Source organism: Dreissena polymorpha, chromosome 3 (genome assembly GCF_020536995.1).
Source record: "Dreissena polymorpha isolate Duluth1 chromosome 3, UMN_Dpol_1.0, whole genome shotgun sequence".
NCBI lineage: Eukaryota > Metazoa > Mollusca > Bivalvia > Myida > Dreissenidae > Dreissena > Dreissena polymorpha.
The window spans coordinates 151198390-151216365 of NC_068357.1; the positions used below are offsets into that span (position 1 = coordinate 151198390).

Below are 17976 nucleotides of genomic sequence, written 5' to 3' on the forward strand. Positions count from 1 at the left end.
ATAATCTGAAGCAAATGCAATCGTTAATAGGGTCCCTTAACTTCGTGTTCAGGGCGATCCCAGTCGGCCGCCCGTTTTGTAGGAGATTAATTAACACCACCTGTGGCATATCAAAAGCATACCACCGCATACGTATAACACGTGCTGTTAGGCAAGACCTCGAAATGTGGCTGACATTTTTGCGCAATTACAACGGCGTTTCGGTTTTCCACGACCGATACTGGATATCCAATGTTGACACTGAATTGTTTACAGATAGCGCTGGTGGGTCTGGTTTTGGTTTTTGGATTTATTTTAAAGGTCACTGGTGTAACGCTAGCTGGCCGGATTTATGGCGAAAAAAGGGCGTAACTAATGACATAACTGTTCTCGCATTATTCCCAATTGTAGTTGCACTGTTTGTCTGGGGCGAGGATTTAATAAATAAAAAGATATTGTTTCATTGCGACAATGAAGCGGTGGTTTATATCTTAAACAAGTTGACGTCCAAGACCGATATGGTCATGGATCTTGTTCGAACCCTCACTTTAAGATCCTTGGAAATAAATGTTATTGTTCGAGCCAGCCACGTACCAGGATCTCGGAACGTACTGTGCGATGCATTATCTCGGTTTCAGGTAAACAAATTTCGAGAGCTGGCTCCGGAAGCAGATCCCATGCCGACACCGTTTTCAGACCATCTGTGCAACGTCTTGAACGTACAGCAAAGGCGTTAATGTTCAATAGTATGTCGGTAAATTAGTGGCGTTCGTATCATACCGCTTGTAGCGTGTTCAACAATTTTCGATCTGCATATAGTCTCAGCAGCAACTGGCCCGCGGATCAACAACATGTAGTTCTCTTCGTAGCATATTGTTTCGAAAAGGGTTTATCTGCTAAATCTATCAAGAGCTACATTTCAGGCTTGTCCTATATTCATAAAAATAAGGGATGGTACGATATCAGTAACATTTTTGTAGTAAAGAAAATGCTTGAAGGCTGTACTCGGTCGCGAACCACGGTCGATACGCGGGCGCCTATCACACGAAAACTGCTGGCGGTTATTGTCTCGCAGTTAGCTAAGGTGTGTTATAATGACTTTGAACACGCTCTATTCAATGCCATGTTTATGCTGGCATATTTCGGTCTATTCCGGGTCAGTGAACTGGTCTCAACCGCAACAAGCAGTTGTCAGTTACAATTCGCCGATATAAGTATGACAGGGGGATAAACACGCCGTAATTATCACAATTGGAAAATATAAAACAAATCAACGCGGTACTCCGGTTACACTCAGGAATTCCACAGGAGCCCGAGTCCGCATTGTGTCCCGTCCGGTCGCTCATTAACTATCTCGCAGTTCGACCCAAAAGCATCGGTCCGTGTTTTTGCCACCTCGATGGTCGCCCAGTCACTAGGAACCAATTTGTATCTGTTTTATCAAAGTGTCTGTTGTCCGGCAAGTTAAATAATCATCATATTAAAACTCACAGTTTCAGGATAGGTAGAGCCACGGACTTAGCCTCCGAGGGTATCCCGCCAGTCGCCATCAAGCTGATGGGGCAATGGTCGTCGTGGGCGTATACCGCGTATATTCGATAGATTTCAAGAGCATTATTCCAAAGCAAGTTTTTTAATATATTTTTTTCAGATATTTGGGTTATCGGGGATTCGATCCCGTACTGGGCCGGCATGTGCGCCATTCAGACAGGCACACGTACCCTTCGCACCCCTGCAGCGAAACAAATCGGTTGGTGGGGCATGCGCGGGATGTCATGGGCCCAGTTCCGGACTTCAGTAGAATCTAACGTGCTTTTGAATAAAACACCGGACATTATTTTCATCAATTTAGGGAGCAATGACCTTCGCAATATGTCCTCCGCAAAATTACGAAACATATTTAAACGTGAACTTAATTACATTCGGGTTGCTCTTCCCTATTCCCTCTTGGTTTGGATTGACATTCTCCCTCGATTGAATTTGAGCGGCGCCGGCGAGTCAGAGCGGTGGATTGACCGGAAAAGAAAGAGCATCAATCGTTGGGGCCGTTTGCATGCGGCAAAATTTGCGAAATTTGAATTGGTGTCGGTACCGGTCGATTCCGATACGCCAGGTTTCTTCCGCAGTGATGGCGTCCATCTATCGGACGTTGGTCTGGAACTATACCTCGATTGTATTCGCGACGTCATCTTGAAGTATTCATAATGAGCTAATCCAGAATTTATGGTGGATAAATTTGTAAAATTTATTGTGGCGGAAAATTCTGTTTGCCGGGGTCGGATGGGCATGCCGACTTATTTTAAAACATATATCTCTTAAAGCTAACCTTAACGACATTGACTTAACACATTTGCTCGGATGGATTCTGCGTTACTTGTTACATTAGCGTTTTCTTTCGGGTAAATGCCTACTTATTCTAAAAAATATATCTCTTAAGGCTAACCTTAAAGACAATGACTTAACACAGTTGCACGAATGGACTCTGCGCTACTGTGTACCATCAGCGGGTCCTTTCGGGTATGTCAAAGAAATTATAGCCTTAAGTTTATAACATAGTAGCAATACCGTAGTTCAAAAACTTTGTTTGAAGGTCCGTTTTTAAAAGTGTGTAACCGTTGGTCCGAGTTATAGTGTGTAAAAGTGTGAAATCGCTGGTGTAGCGATAAATAGTATTATGGACCGAGTTTAAAAGTGTGTAAATGTCGGACCTAAAAAGTGTGAAATCGCTGGTGGAGCGATTAGTGGTTAAATTGTCCGAATATAAAGTGTGTAATAGTGTGAAATCGCTGGTGAAGCGATTAGTGGTATAATTGTCCGAATTTAAAGTGTCTAATCGCTGTCCGAGTTATGAAGTGTGTAAATGTCGGACTCCAAAAAAGTGTAAAATCGCTGGTGGAGCGATAAGTGGTATCGTGTGTTATAGTGTCTGTCGAGCGATTGGTAGAACTAGGTTTAGCCCAGTCAAGTGTATGGTTTTCCTAGTTCATCGCTCCTGAAACATTTTTTAATTGGGAATCGGTGTTGCTGCTAATGGCGTAACTTCACATTGGTAATTTAACGGGTGCTCATCCACCTCCGGTAGACATAATTTTTCAAGACAATCCGGGTCACGTATGACAGCCAACCTTGGTACCGTGGTTACCACTGGCTGTTTTTTCTGTACCGCTGCGGCTATTCAATTCCACACTTTAATTACTTTTTATACTAAATAGATATGTTGTTGTATACTTTATAATATGTTGTTTTATATTCACGTAATCGGTATTGGAAAGCAAAATATGTTGACATAGTATTATTAAACCAGTTAACTAAACAATGTGTTGTTATTTAATTGTTGCAGTCGTAAAATAAAAAAAACAAGTTAGAACAATCATTGTCTTGAACAGTTACTGATTACTTTTTCATTAATTATTAATAAATATTGAAAGAAGTTGAGATCGACATTATACTTAAATAACACAAAAAAAGTTACAGTAGCATAATCAGGTTTTGTAGGTTGTTTTTTGTTTCCTATTTTGAATTGGTTAAATGTCATACCATTTGAGGTTCTTTTGTACCTGTTTATGATAACAAAGTATAATATCATGTTTATTCTTTTGTATCTTCTGTAACAAACTGTATATGGCTTTGTAGGTACTACAGGGAAACTTGACACAAGTAGATATACACAATGGGATCAGCTCCATCAAATGAGGCCAATAGAGAAATCCATCTACCGCCAACACCCAGCGCTCCAATAAGTCAGGGCACCCTTTCTATTAAAGTTTCAAACATCATTTCAACTAAATCTAAAATGTCAGATTCAGATACTACTAGTTTGTCATTATCTGAACATTCAAATGGCGATAATTCTTCAATGGCGGATGAGGATGAGGCTGGCAAGAGCATAGTCACTTACATGTCCGAAGATGAATTGAACGAGTTTACAACCAAAACACACATGATGTTAAGGACAAGTGCTTTAGAGGCAATGGCCATAAAGCAAAAGTTGAACGATGATGGACTTTATGTTGAGAAAATAAAAGCTACACTTGAATTATTTTACGAAGCGTGCACTATGCTTAAACTAGCGTCATTAGAACACATTATAAAATTCCAACAAGAAGTAGCGAATATTTTGCTACAAACAAAATTTATAAACATTTTATGTGAGTGCGTAATGTCGATGCATATTCGTGGTTTAGTGAGTTCGGACGGGATTGTTGACATGCCCGGTTATACCATAACAAAATTGGCATTAATAATTGCGTTGAATTATTCCGATGAGTCTGATGACGTTGTAACCTCACTGATCAACTATGAAAAATACCTTGAAACAATCAAAAAGATGCTAGAAGAAAGAACTGAAAGGCATCTTAAAAATGATAAATCGAAGTTATCGGTAATGTATTTGCATTTATATTTTTTTTTTCGTAATATTGCTTATAGACTCTTCGGAATATTTGCACCTGCATGCTTGTCAGACGACCAAACTTTCGTTGCTTATTTCGATAATATACTGAACAGAACAGACAGATAATATATAATCTGTTCTGATAATATACTATACTTGCCAAATGAACCACATAATCATGGAACTCAAGGTTTTTAATCGACCTCTTTATTAGCTCAATGTCTATATATCCAACATTTATGTACAATATTCACAACATTGGCATTCTGAATATTATGTTTAGCATTTGTAGCAAACTAATTTTACAAGCAAGTGGTGGCTGATCACGTTATAACGTAATAAATATTAATTGATATACCGCAAGGAGATTGTTGAAATAATAATACTAATGATAAGCAAATATAAAAAACACATATGACTTCACTTGTCTTCTTTGCAGCAATATGATTTGGAACTTATTGCAACTTTATTGGGTGTTGCACACAATATCGCGATGAGGTCGAATATACATCGTCTCCGGAGCCTCAATTTCACTGACGTTATAAAGCCGTACCTTACCTCCTGGGATGAAACATGTAGCCTTCTTGCCCTAGCAGTACTAGCTGGTTCGTAGTTATGTTATTATCCATTTACGGCATTATTTTCAATTCAATCTGCTGCCGTCATTCGTAAGACGTTGCCGTCTAATATTCTACCATATTCGACACGGGTGCGTCCAATATATTCCGATTAGGACGGATCGAGAAAATCCGTCACGAAAAACTGATAAACAATATGTCTTATTTAATGTTCAGCAACTTTTCTTGAAAAACGATACATTTACAACTTACAGGATAGAGCGTCATTAAACTGCATAAAGGCTCGCGCTATTTTGCGGAATTGGCGTTGTTATAAATAATAGACATGACTAATGCAAACAAATCAAATAATAGATAAAGTCATATAATTAAAACCGTATATAAAAGCCTTGTGTACACTACTGTGATATATTTGCACTCGTTAACGGCTTTCCTTATCAGATTTGACTCGTCTATCGGCTCCTCCCATGTAGTTGTGCGCTGCCAACTCGTACACATATATCACATTTATTGAACACAACGCTGTTGAATAACCATATAATATAATATTTCCATTTATACCATCCACCCTGGTGTCACCGTTCATACCGCGAGAACGTAAACAAATATTGCAGATCCGCAAAAAGCGGTTAAATAATAAGTCGCAAATGCTTAAAAAAGCTTCTTAATAATCGTCATGGGTTTATTATCCAAGAAAAACGATGTGAACAACTCACGCCCCACAGCGACATTACATCTTTACTTGTATAAAATAATTTAAATGACATGACGTAAGCGCCGGCACTCTTTTGCGGACTTGAAATTATAATGGATATTTTGCGTGGATAGCTCAATAAGCTTAAAGAAATATTATTTATAAAATTAAACATTATTTAAAAGTCAAACACAATTTAAAACAAGTAATATAAATTCCAATGATGAGTAACAAGAACGTAGTGTGCGATCGTATGTGTTTACTGCATATATTTTGGATACGTTTACTTGTATTTAATAATTAAAATGAAATGACGTAAGTGCTGGTCTTCTTGTCCTCCTCGGACTTGACATTGTTATGTATATTTAGTGTGAATAGTTCAATTTAATTAAAAGAAAGTATTATTTATAAAATAAAAATAGTCTTTAAAAGTCAAATGTACAAAACATTGAATTGTATGTACCTGTACATACATTGCGTATTTACCTGTACATACAGGGCATGCTCATATTGGACTCACCTTTAAGCTTATCTGAAATAGTTTGCCAGCTATGTACTCGTCCAAATATTTTTCACAACCTTGTCTAAGAGCCTGTTATGTAATCTTTTAAATAATCATGTGAAATATATTTTCCATCCAATTTGTCGACAATGGTTTTAAGATGTTATTGTAAAGATGATAACGCTGTATAAAGTTTGCCTACTTTTCAGCGATCATCAACGAGGCTGAATGCGATATCATTAATGCAGCCCATGATAAGGTCCAATATCTCTTGAAAGTGCTTGAGAATGGTCTTAATTCAAAACAGCGACGTTCCTCCGATGGATGGTCGTGCAAAGAATGCGCCTATAGTATGAACACTTAACGCTTTTGTATGAGTATGACGCATGTCTTATTCAGGATCAGTTATAAACGTAATATTAGCGTTCTATTATAATTATTGTCGTATGGTTAGGTAAACAAACAAGGTCACGTTGACTTTGCTTTAGTGATTTATGTGTTTTTCTTTGAGCACTCTTTTGAACTAAAATGCTTTGCAAAATTCACGTTAAGGTCTTGTTCTTTCGACAGTTGTAAGAATGCTGGCACAGAATGACGCAAACAAGCAATTGCTAGTTCAAATCGGGGCTCTGGAATTGCTCGTGAAAATGGGCCTCACAGGAAACGACGAGGAGGAACGGTGTGGTAATATGTCTCTTCTCATCATAACTAGTTGTTTTTGAAAACAAACAATGTGAAAGTGTCAACAAAAATGCCCGTTGGGCGAAATAGAGAAGGGACGGACGAAAGTTCAATAAAATGCCCTACCTCTCTTTATAAAACGCGGGTTACAGTTTAAAGTAAGAAAATTAATGTTTTAACCTCTACCACTTTATACATGATGCGAATGTATATTTCAGAGAGTGTAAGCGCCCTGTGGGCACTGTGTTTTGACAAGACCAACCAACAGAAGGTGGCAAAGAACGAAAATCTAGGGTTGGTGGAGTTGTTATTTGAACTAAAAACGTCTGAAGATGCCCGGATACGGAAGGCATGCAACGGTGCCTTGTGGACGCTCAGAGATGTGTTGGCATCGTCGGAAATCCAGAAGTTTAGGATATTTGGTATTGGTTTCGTTCGATATATATATATATATATATATATATATATATATATACTAATACATAGTGCCAGTTACGCGGTCTTGGTAGTTTTTAGACTATACTTACGCGGTCAATATAAAAAATGTGGTCTGTATACAACCCCGCGTTCTAGGCAACTTTAATTAATATGTGGGGGTAGGGGAGGTAATGCCATAAAATTTCACAATAAGGTCTTAAATCGAAAAATCTTATATCTTTAATCTTATATATGTTGTAAAGACAAACGCCTCTTAAACTAAACTTTATTAATTTTAAGTTATTATTTACGCTTAATAAATATATGCTGTTTTATCATTGTTTATCTGTAAATAAACACGATTCCCTTGCGTAGTCATTAACAACCATTATTCTAAACTTTTCACGAGTGATTTTAAACGATAGTCTTGGATTATTTTAATGATAGCCTGATCTCAAATATATTTTTACATTTTTAAATATAACTACATTAAATGCTCCGCTAAACTTTCAACATTAAAACCGTTCTGGGCCTCGATATTGGGCGCTTGCTTTTACTTCTGATAGACAAAAACATGTTCACGTCAGATTGATCATTTAAAGCCTACAAAAGTCGAAATCTCGACTAAGATTGCATTGGTTTTAGAGTGGTTTTAGCAATTATATCGTTATCTTGGTGTATAGAAAAATATGTGAATGTCTTGCAACATTAGTCGCGTTGAATCGTACTTTTGTTTACGTAAATGAAATTTTGCAAATACTTTTTCAAAATGTCATTCTCCTGTTACCTTTACATGTCTTGTTTTGTGTATTTAAAGTACACATACAGCAATATATAAATATATTTTGTATAGCACTAAGACTGGACGCGGACATTTCTCAAAAAGTAGAGCGCGAAGAAAACAAAGGAGCAGAAACTAAAGGTGGTTATAGGTTTCAGATGTTCTGTTGTTCTAAAACTAAGGCTCGCACAATATATTTATATTGCAGTCACGCATCGATATATATAAATTTATTTCAGATGTGATTTTCCCTAAACAAAACTATAGCGTACATAGATAGAACACGTGTCTATTTTAATCACGTTTTTCCGTTAAAAACATTCAATTTTAGGTAAAATGTGTAATTTCTTGAGTTGACTGTTATTTTGTTCTCTATGTTGTGGTCATTGGTTTTGACGAGCTTTTTTTATTGAAATGATTGTTTACTTTGTATGATCCTATCATCAATTGATTTGTAACATTTATGTTAATTTTAAAATTAAAATAAATATTAGCGTTGTATATGATTCATTTATATTGATACTCTCGGAAAAAATGATGCTAATGTAATCAGGGTTGTCTACTTGCCGTATCCTATTTTCAAATTATTGTGTTTCTTTGATTATCTGTAAACGTCCAATGTTTATTGATTTTGTTAACAGAAACAGACGCTCCCCGAGGTCACATAATGATTTCGTACCAGTGGGATAATCAACAATTACTGAAAGCCATCAGAGACAAACTGAAAGAAAACAAGTTTAAGGTATACATTGTTTATACCTTATATCAGTTTTACATTGAATATTTAGTTATGTATTGATGATTCCTTTTTTAACAATATATAATATTGTGTTTAAAATATACTACATTCATAATTTGCAGAAATAATTGTTCTTACCCAAAGCCGTTGAGAATGCTGATATGTGTTGTCGCCGTGGTGTAGTGGATATGGTGTCCGCCTGGCGACCGGGAGGTCTTTGGTTCGATCCTCAATGTTGGAGCGTTCTTTTGATCTCCCTCAAAGACACCATGTAAGGGTTGTTAGTCCCTGGCAACGTACTCGAGAGTATAAGGCTTTCGAGGCAATCGAGCTAAAATAAATAGGTTTAAACTTTTATGTGAATGTTTGAATGTTAGCTAAATTCTACCAGCTGAATTTTACCAGGTTTGGATGGATATTGACGAGATGGGAGGGTCAACAGTTCAAGCAATGGCCAGTGCAGTGGAGAATGCAGAACTAGTACTGATGTGCGTGTCACAGAAATACAAGAACAGCCCTAACTGCAGAGCAGGTTGGCGTTTAATAATATTTGACTAGTAACAATTCAGATAAACGTTAATATCACTATTTTTATTATTATTATTATTGTAGTAGTAGTAGAAGTATAAGTAGAAGTAGTAATAGTAGTAGTAAAAGTAGTAGTAGTAGTAGTAGTAGTAGTAGCAGTAGTAATTGTAGTAGTAGTAGTAGTAGTAGTAGTAGTAGTAGTAGTAGTAGTAGTAGTAGTAGTAGTAGTAGTAGTAGTAGTAGTAATAGTAGTAGTAGTAGTAGTGGTAGTAGTAGTAGTAGTAGTAGTAGTAGTAGAAGTAGTAGTAGTAGTAGTAGTAACAGCAGCAGCAGCAGCAGTAGCAGTAGAAGAAGTAGTAGAAGCGGTAGCAGTCCAGTAGTAGAAGTAGTAGTAGTAGTAGTAGTAGTAGAAGTAGTAGTAGTAGTAGTAGTAGTAGTAGTAGTAGTAGTAGTAGTAGTAGTAGTAGTAGTAGTAGTAGTAGTAGTAGAAGAAGTAGTAGTAGTAGTAGCAGTAGTAGTAGTAGAGGTAGTAGTAGTAGTAGTAGTAGAAGTAGTAGTAGTAGTAGTCGTAGTAGTAGTAGTAGTAGTAGTAGAAGAAGTATTAGTAGTACTACTACTAGTAATAGTAGAAGTAGAGGTAGAAGTAGTAGCAGTAGCAGTAGCAGTTGTAGTAGTAGAAGTAGTAGTAGAAGTAGTAGAAGTAGTAGTAGTAGTAGAAGTAGTATTAGTAGTAGTAGTAGAAGTAGTAGTAGTAGTAGTAGTAGTAGTAGTAGTAGTAGTAATAGTAGTAGTAGTAGTAGAAGTAGTAGTAGTAGTAGAAGTAGTAGTAGTAGTAGTCGTCGTCGTCGTCGTCGTCGTAGTAGTAGTAGTAGTAGTAGTAGTAGTAGAAGTAGTAGTAGTAGTAGTAGAAGTAGTAATAGTAGAATAAAAAATAGTAGTTGTAGTAGTAGTAGTAGTAGTAGTAGTAGTAGAAGTAGTAGTAATAGTAGAAGTATAAGTAGTAGTGGTATTAGCTGTTCTTGTTGTAGCACTAGTAGTAAACGTATAATTATTATTTAAACAATCGTTTGATTTTTTATATGATTCTTCGTATTCGACATATGTTGATTAAAAGTGAGTTAATTGTTTATATTCAAGTTATACGAAATAATCATTTACAAATCGCAATTGATATGTGTGTAGAGTAAAAAGATAAACAATCACACATGACACAAATAATTATTTATGTTAGAGGCCGAGTATGCATTCCAAAAGAAGAAGAATATAATACCTTTGAAGATGGACAGGGGTTACGACCCGGATGGATGGCTAGGTTTCATATGTGGGGCTAAGTTGTTCTACGATTTCAGCGGAAAATATTCTTTTGATGATAAATTGAATGCCCTCATACGGGAATTAGCAAAGCACTGGACTAGTAAAGGTCTACAGTCAGAACTAAGCATACAACCAGAAGTTGTTACAAAGGTATGTTTATGGTATATATCAAAATCTCAATCTCGTACATCATGCTCTGTCGTAAGTTTGCAGTTAATGTTTATTTGGGTTGAACTATTGTACCACGTTTCTGTCATCTGTGAATTGATGCGTATGATAACTTTTCAATCTGCATACACTTGAATATTGTAGGGAGACTGAAATTATGAACTTCACTTTACATACTTTTTTATGTTGAAAAGCATTATTTCAAAGTGATATCGTTAAAGCGAGATTATACGATTTTGTCAAATATTTATGAATTTATGTAAAATGTGTAAAACAATCATTATACATATATTTTAATATAAATTAAAATAAAAGTTAAGAAGAAAATGTGTCGAAAATTGCAAAATTAGCCTGATATTTAATTCTTAAACAGAAATTGTTTGTACAGTCGAATTCGCCAGCATGTAAATCATGCATGTACGATGTGAATCTAAATTTAGTTTAACGGTTCATTTTAAATTCCTGCAACGATATCTATTCATAAGACATACACACTAACTAAGAAGACGAATGCTTCGGTTATTGTAGGAAAATATGCACGAAATATCTTCGTCACAATTGGCTCGGGACGCTAATTTGTCTTTGCTGCATTTTATGAAATTCGTCTTCATTATATATTTATTGTGTTATTGTAACATATTTTTATCAATATATTACAATTTAACACATATGAAAATCTTATAATCTCGCTTTAACATTGTTTATACTTCAAATACAGTATGTATGTGCAACAAAAAGCCATCTAAATTAAAAATGAAAAACTTATATGTTTATGTTATAAATTCAGATGTATGCGCCTCCTTTTATAGGATATAACGACGCACTCTGTAACGTCTAAATAATAAATGTGATAAGCTTTATTGATCTTATTCAGATTCATACACAGCCTGTTGTAGCATTTGACCACGCAGATTCTGCATCCGCGCCGAGTTCCTCGAACAGAGTATTAGTTTCCATGGAAATCATTGGCTCTGTGAGGAAATGGACAGACTCTGCACTTAAAACATGGATCGATACGAATGGTTTGAAAAGGTATTAAATGGCTGTTTAATATGTATAAACATACGTTAACAATTTTAGCTGTGTGAGTGTATTTTTGTTATTTTGCTTTTGCACATAGAATAAACACAATGCAGGAACAATTATTGTAATTAATTCAAATTAATAATTTGCTGTTTTCATGTTGTCTTGCAAAAACAGATATTGATTATTTCCCTCTCAGTGTACTACCATCCAATATCAACAGAGATGACATAGCATTGCTGCTGAAGATGATGACAGAGTCGCCAGATTTCTTTTACAGATGTACAAATGATATGTTGAAAATTCGTAACCTGTCTTCGCTGTCAAAATTAGTGTGGGCTTTGCAGTCGATAACCACGAACTGACACATACATTGTTAAGGAGTCAAATGTCCAAAGGGCAAAACTCCTGACCAGATTTGAATATGAGTGATTTGTGTAGTATTTAAAATGGGAGTATTTATATATTTGATATCAAGTTACTTCAAATCAATAAATCAGCCAAAGTAAAAGATTGTATTTTTGGAGAAAAAATATATTATACTTGAACACTTTAAATGGTCTTTGACATTTATCAATGCTGATATGCTACAACTTATGTGACTTGCAACCACGGTATTGTGTGGGGCTGAAGCCTATTCCATCAGGTCTTATATTCATGTACAGCAAGTTATAGCAAAAACATCGAAATACACAGTACGCTATAGCATGTTTTTATTCCATGCATTACGTATACATGTCTAAAATATAGCTTTTGAACTGTAATTTTGTAATTGTCTCATTAACAGATAACTTAAATTGTATGTATATTTGCATATTAACGTTAACGTTTAAGACATATAGTGAGTGTGATTAAGTGTGAACTAGTACCAAACTTCTAAGTAATATTTGTGTATTGCAACTTTTTTGAGGTTTTATCTTTGACATCCTTCTTTTGTGTTATGGGGTATGTTCTCTAATTCATCAGCCTGGTAGGATATTAGGAGCACGATTAAAAAATTACTTTGGTGTTGTTTTTTAAGAATAAATATACTATAATTGTGGTTTCTGTAGTATGTTATATTATTTCATTTCATTTATTGTTTGAGAAGAAGTTAATGTTCATTATTGCGTTGTCATTAGTGAAAATAAACGCTTAACACGTTTTTCGATATTTTACCAGGTTCAACAAATACAAAAGTGTATATTTCGATGAAATCGATATTTTCACTTGGATAATAATATATTCAACCGAAAGGAATATTATAAAATATGACATTATATATAAAACAAAGATTAACATATATTTCATTAATTTACAGAAAAAGACATTCCAACTGCATCGAGTTGATAACATAAAATAATTAACTATTAATTGAAATGTTGAGATGTTATATTGATCTCTTCTGTCAGGTATATTTGCAATATACCTTTTGACGCATCCATTAAATGTATTCTTATGTGTTTTGTACCGCATACATCTGGTTTCAACCTTAATTGTATCTATGAAGCACTGGACTTTAAAAAGCTATGTTTATATCAAATAATCAAATTATCAACAACTGAAAATAATACATTGCTCAACAAAGTATGCTTTTACGTGTATAATTCATTTTAAGTAAGGGATAGTAATACATTTGTACCGAGATGACACATGCATGTGTTAAATGGTCGTTTAAACGGTACTGCAAATACTGTATTTGACTACTTTTATCAATTGCCAATATTATCATTTCAATGCAGTCATCGTGCAGGTTCCTAAAGATCTTTTACGACAACAGGGCTGTAATAATAAATTGGCATGCATTGTAATACAGCTATTATGCCATGTTGAACCAAAGTCCTCAAAACAACTATACATATATATAGCATATAACATGTACTTTGGATCATCTATATTTTGATTTCGTAGGTGGTTTGTATAAGGTTTATGAAATGCTTGTTTATAAATATCAAACGTCGTGATTAAATACATTTTAGTGTGTACGTTTGTAAAGATACAGGAACCGTTTAATAAAATCATTTAAAGTAAATATTGTAATGTTACAAGAGCCTTTGGGCTGCCTATATTTAGTTTCGTATAGAAATCAAGCAAATACTTATGCTAATGCTATTGTTACATGCATGAGTCGTAATTGACATGCATTTTATTTGAGCTAACTCTTAATTAGCATATTATCCGAAAAAATTCTATTACTATCATGTATTGTTCTGGTACTCTCAAGCATGTACAAAATGCTGTATACATATTAGAATCATAAGCATGCGCCTCGTGAAACGAAATGTGTTACTTCGGGTTAGTACAACGTATTATTATTATCAAATTGATATTAGAAAACCTAATATATGTCAAATACAGTATTTTTGATAGATTGCTGTATTTAACTAGCTGTATTACAATTTGATATATCATGTACATACTATCGATCATTAATAATGTATTAGTCCAATATTTATTAACACACATATGTATTGCTGCCATAGAACGTATTATTAAGTTGTTTTATACTTTAAGCACCGTCTGCTTACTTTGTCCACTTGGGATTTGCCTTCTGGATATATTGTTTAGTAGAAAATAAAACATATCAGAAACAATATCACTACTCTTATCATTTTCTTTTTTTGCAGTGGAATATTAGACTCACGCGTTTATTTTGCATTTAACCCTTTCAGTGCGGGAACCGAATTTTAAAGGCCTTTGCAAACAGTTTGAATCCAGATGAGACGCCACAGAACGTGGCGTCTCATCAGGATCCAAACTGTTTGCTATTCTGATAGTATTCTTTGAAAAAAATCGAAGAAAATGCTTATTTTAGAAATTCAGCAGACGACATTTAAGCAGACGACAAATTTCCCAGCATGCCAAGGGTTAATAATAACAAACACAGATTGTGTCTACGTAATCAGCTTGAGATCATCAGATCAAATGTTTTTGTATCATGCAATTTGTCCCCGCACAACATCAAAAGAACATGTATATATATATATATATATATATATATATATATATATATAAGAATATGCTCATCTAAACTATTCTGGCTGCTTGGGATGAAAGAAAGATGTATATTGATATTGAGGTTATAAGGTCAAATATCAAGGTCGAAAGTGCTTGCAAACTGCGTCCACACGATATCTAGATAATTTTTAGGATGATATATATTAATATAATGGTTAGTCTCAACGACGGTGAACCAGTAATGATCTTTAAATCAAGAGATCAGGGTCAGATCAAGGTCAAGGTACGAATTTCCTGCAAGTCGTGGGCTAACATCTCTTGTTTTATTTAAATTCCTCGTTCATATGCATATTACCTTACCTTCAAAAACAGAGAACATATTATAATGACGTTAAAATGGGATGTAATCACTATAACTTTCCAATTTTCTGTGTATGATTTCCATTGAATATGTTTACATTCATATTTGGCTGTCCTTATTGTTTTATTAAGATTCGGATGTATCATCAATATTGTTTTGTATGTTTACCCTTCTTTCAATGTTTAGTTAACTCAGTTTGTCTAATATGCCGTAGGTTGCTGTATTACTTAACAAACTGTATATCCCAAATACTGTTTGCACACTAATTGTCATGCATATATTGTGCGAATAATATACAACATGGAAAGAATAATAAGTTGCAAGCTTACATTTTCACCTTTATAAGATAATGAGTCGCCCTCGTCTTCGTACCCCTAAGGTCAAAAGGTCACACATTGATATTCAAGTTAAACACTATATGCTAGTTTGCGGAATAATTCGATAATTTATTGCAGCAGTGCAGACGCATTAACCATAACCTTTTAATGGTTTATAGATTGTTTGTGAAGTTAGTCTTTAATTAAAAAACAACTCTTCTGACGCGCATTTCAAACATTTATATTTGATCTGCTTAATTGGTATGTAACATGAAACCACTTATAAAACTGACCATGCCATTAAAGGGGCCTTTTCACAGATTTTGGCATTTTTTTAACTTATTCATTAAATGCTTTATATTGATAAATGTAAACATTAGATCGTAAAAGCTCCAGTAAAAAATAAAGAAAAAAATTAAAAAAAGGAAAATAACATTGCCCGGAGCAGGTTTCGAACCAGTGATCCCTGGAGTCCTGCCAAAGTCCTGAAGTAAAAACGCTCTAGCCTACTGAGCTATTCCGCCGAGTACACATTCTAGACGTATTATATACCTTATATAAGCAATCTTCGTAGTTTCACAAAATTTAACGACAAAAACAGAACTCTCCAAATTATTCAATCGGTTCGCGTTGCAACGCTTTATAATTTTTAGGTTTTAAAATCGTCAAAAGATGCATATAATGGCTATATTGGAGCATGGTTAATGTTCAGTATTACTGTTTCCTCACAAATATCATAACTAAAACGAAAAATTACGAATCTGAAACAACTTTTTTCAATTTTGTCAATTTACCAAAGCGTGAAAAGATCCCTTTAACAATTCGTTCTACTATGCTTGTATACACTTTAGGCATGTTGGGCTTGTTATATTCGTTTTCCATTTCTTTCCACTGTGTTTACATGTTACTTCCCATGAACATATTATGTTTTAAGCACTAAACATCCTGAATTAAAATTACGTAATAAGGTAAACAAACGACAGCAAACACAGTTTTTTACATGAAAGTACTGCGCTAAGCAATCATCTAACGACTACTTATAACAAATGTTAACATACGATTTCTTTTGTCAAAGCTCTCTTGTTATCATATTTTTAAAAGAAATAACCACATATTATAAGTCATGATGTATCCATTTGAAAGTTAGAAAATCAAAATACGTTAAATTGGTTGTTTAAAACTTCAAGCGAAACGAAAATCTTCACATTTCAAGTTTTGTTAGAAATCAGTTTATCCTTGGATTGCCTATTAAAATGCTACATGATCAAGGTTTGAAACGCTATCGTTTATTAACACAAGTAATAGGCACTTACTTATAATTTCAGTTTCAAGGTGTTCGATTGAAATATTTAAACGCAATCGTCCATTCACAGTACATACAAATGTGTGATAATGGTGGCGATTATATCAATCAATTCTGTTGAATGACAAAATACAAAACACGACATTGACAAAGTTAAGACTGGTAGTACATTTCGTTAACTTAATATACATGTACTATCTGATACAATGATTTCATCCAATAAACACATCTGAGAGTAGTCGTTGTGTCAAACGCAAACAATTTACAAATGAATATTCAATATAATTATATTCATTTAACATAGTGCTTTCAGTAAGTGAAGATACTAGTATGCAATTTATAAATTTACTTAAATGTGATCTATCGCCGAGCATGGTGACATTATATAAATCTTCCAACTTTGGTAATTTAACGTTTATTCTAAAGGCTCGTTCCAACTCAACCTTACATTAGACACAAAAATGTTAAGAATGTCTAATCAACTTAGGAAAAAATGCCATAAATCTAAGCTGATGCAGTATGTTTTACTGCAAACTAATCTTGTGAGATATTAGTTATGCCAGGGAGTGTTTTTTTTTAATAATGTCATTGAACTCTTAACAGATTTAGCAAACCTGGCACATCTTAAGTACAAACATAGTTATGCTACTTACCGATCTCCTCTATCTATTCCCTTCATCCTTCATGTCTCCTTTCAATATTAATAGAAATCAATCCAATATTTCTATATTATTTAAATGTTACTGTAAACTTATTATTCAACAAATGGCTCCACTACTCATTGCGATAATCTTTTTTTTTTTCAATTTCTTCTCTGACGTCGCGACAAAACGTTCTGCTGTAATTTATGGGAGGGGGAGGGGCTTTAATTCAGACTCATTTACATCACAATCTTGTATTGACCTTGCTTTTGTATATAATTTTTTTATGTCAATACAAGTATGTTTGAAACCAAAATCCCACATTCGTATATGTTTGTACTAAGCCTTTTTATGGACCGAATTTTAAAAGCATTTTCACCCAACCATTTATATGACTTACCTTAAACTTTATAGATCATATTTCGCTAGTTGAACACATGAACATACGTTCCTGTTAGGGGGTCCAAGGGACGAGGCCCCCCGGAAGCTCCACGATTTTAGTGATGTTGAATGCTTTGATAACTACTTCTAGGTGATTTAGATCTAGTTACGTGTGAAACATCAAATGAATTGACTTTACTATGGCGATTTTAGAGATCCGCCTATGTCCACAAACGTCT

At 34.5% G+C, this 17976-nt stretch overlaps 1 protein-coding gene across 1 annotated transcript; it reads left to right on the top strand.

Annotated features, from left to right (window-relative positions):
* Positions 1-636: 636 nt before the first annotated feature.
* On the top strand, positions 637-14249 carry LOC127871977 (uncharacterized). Its single transcript, XM_052415302.1, has 12 exons — positions 637-725; positions 3613-4360; positions 4812-4977; positions 6356-6496; positions 6717-6830; positions 7046-7249; positions 8098-8166; positions 8667-8767; positions 9170-9296; positions 10524-10756; positions 11649-11806; positions 11997-14249. The coding sequence occupies exons 2-12, from the start codon at positions 3650-3652 to the stop codon at positions 12160-12162; spliced, it is 2190 nt and encodes a 729-aa protein (XP_052271262.1). The 5' UTR covers positions 637-725; positions 3613-3649; the 3' UTR covers positions 12163-14249.
* The last annotated feature ends 3727 nt before the right edge of the window (positions 14250-17976 follow it).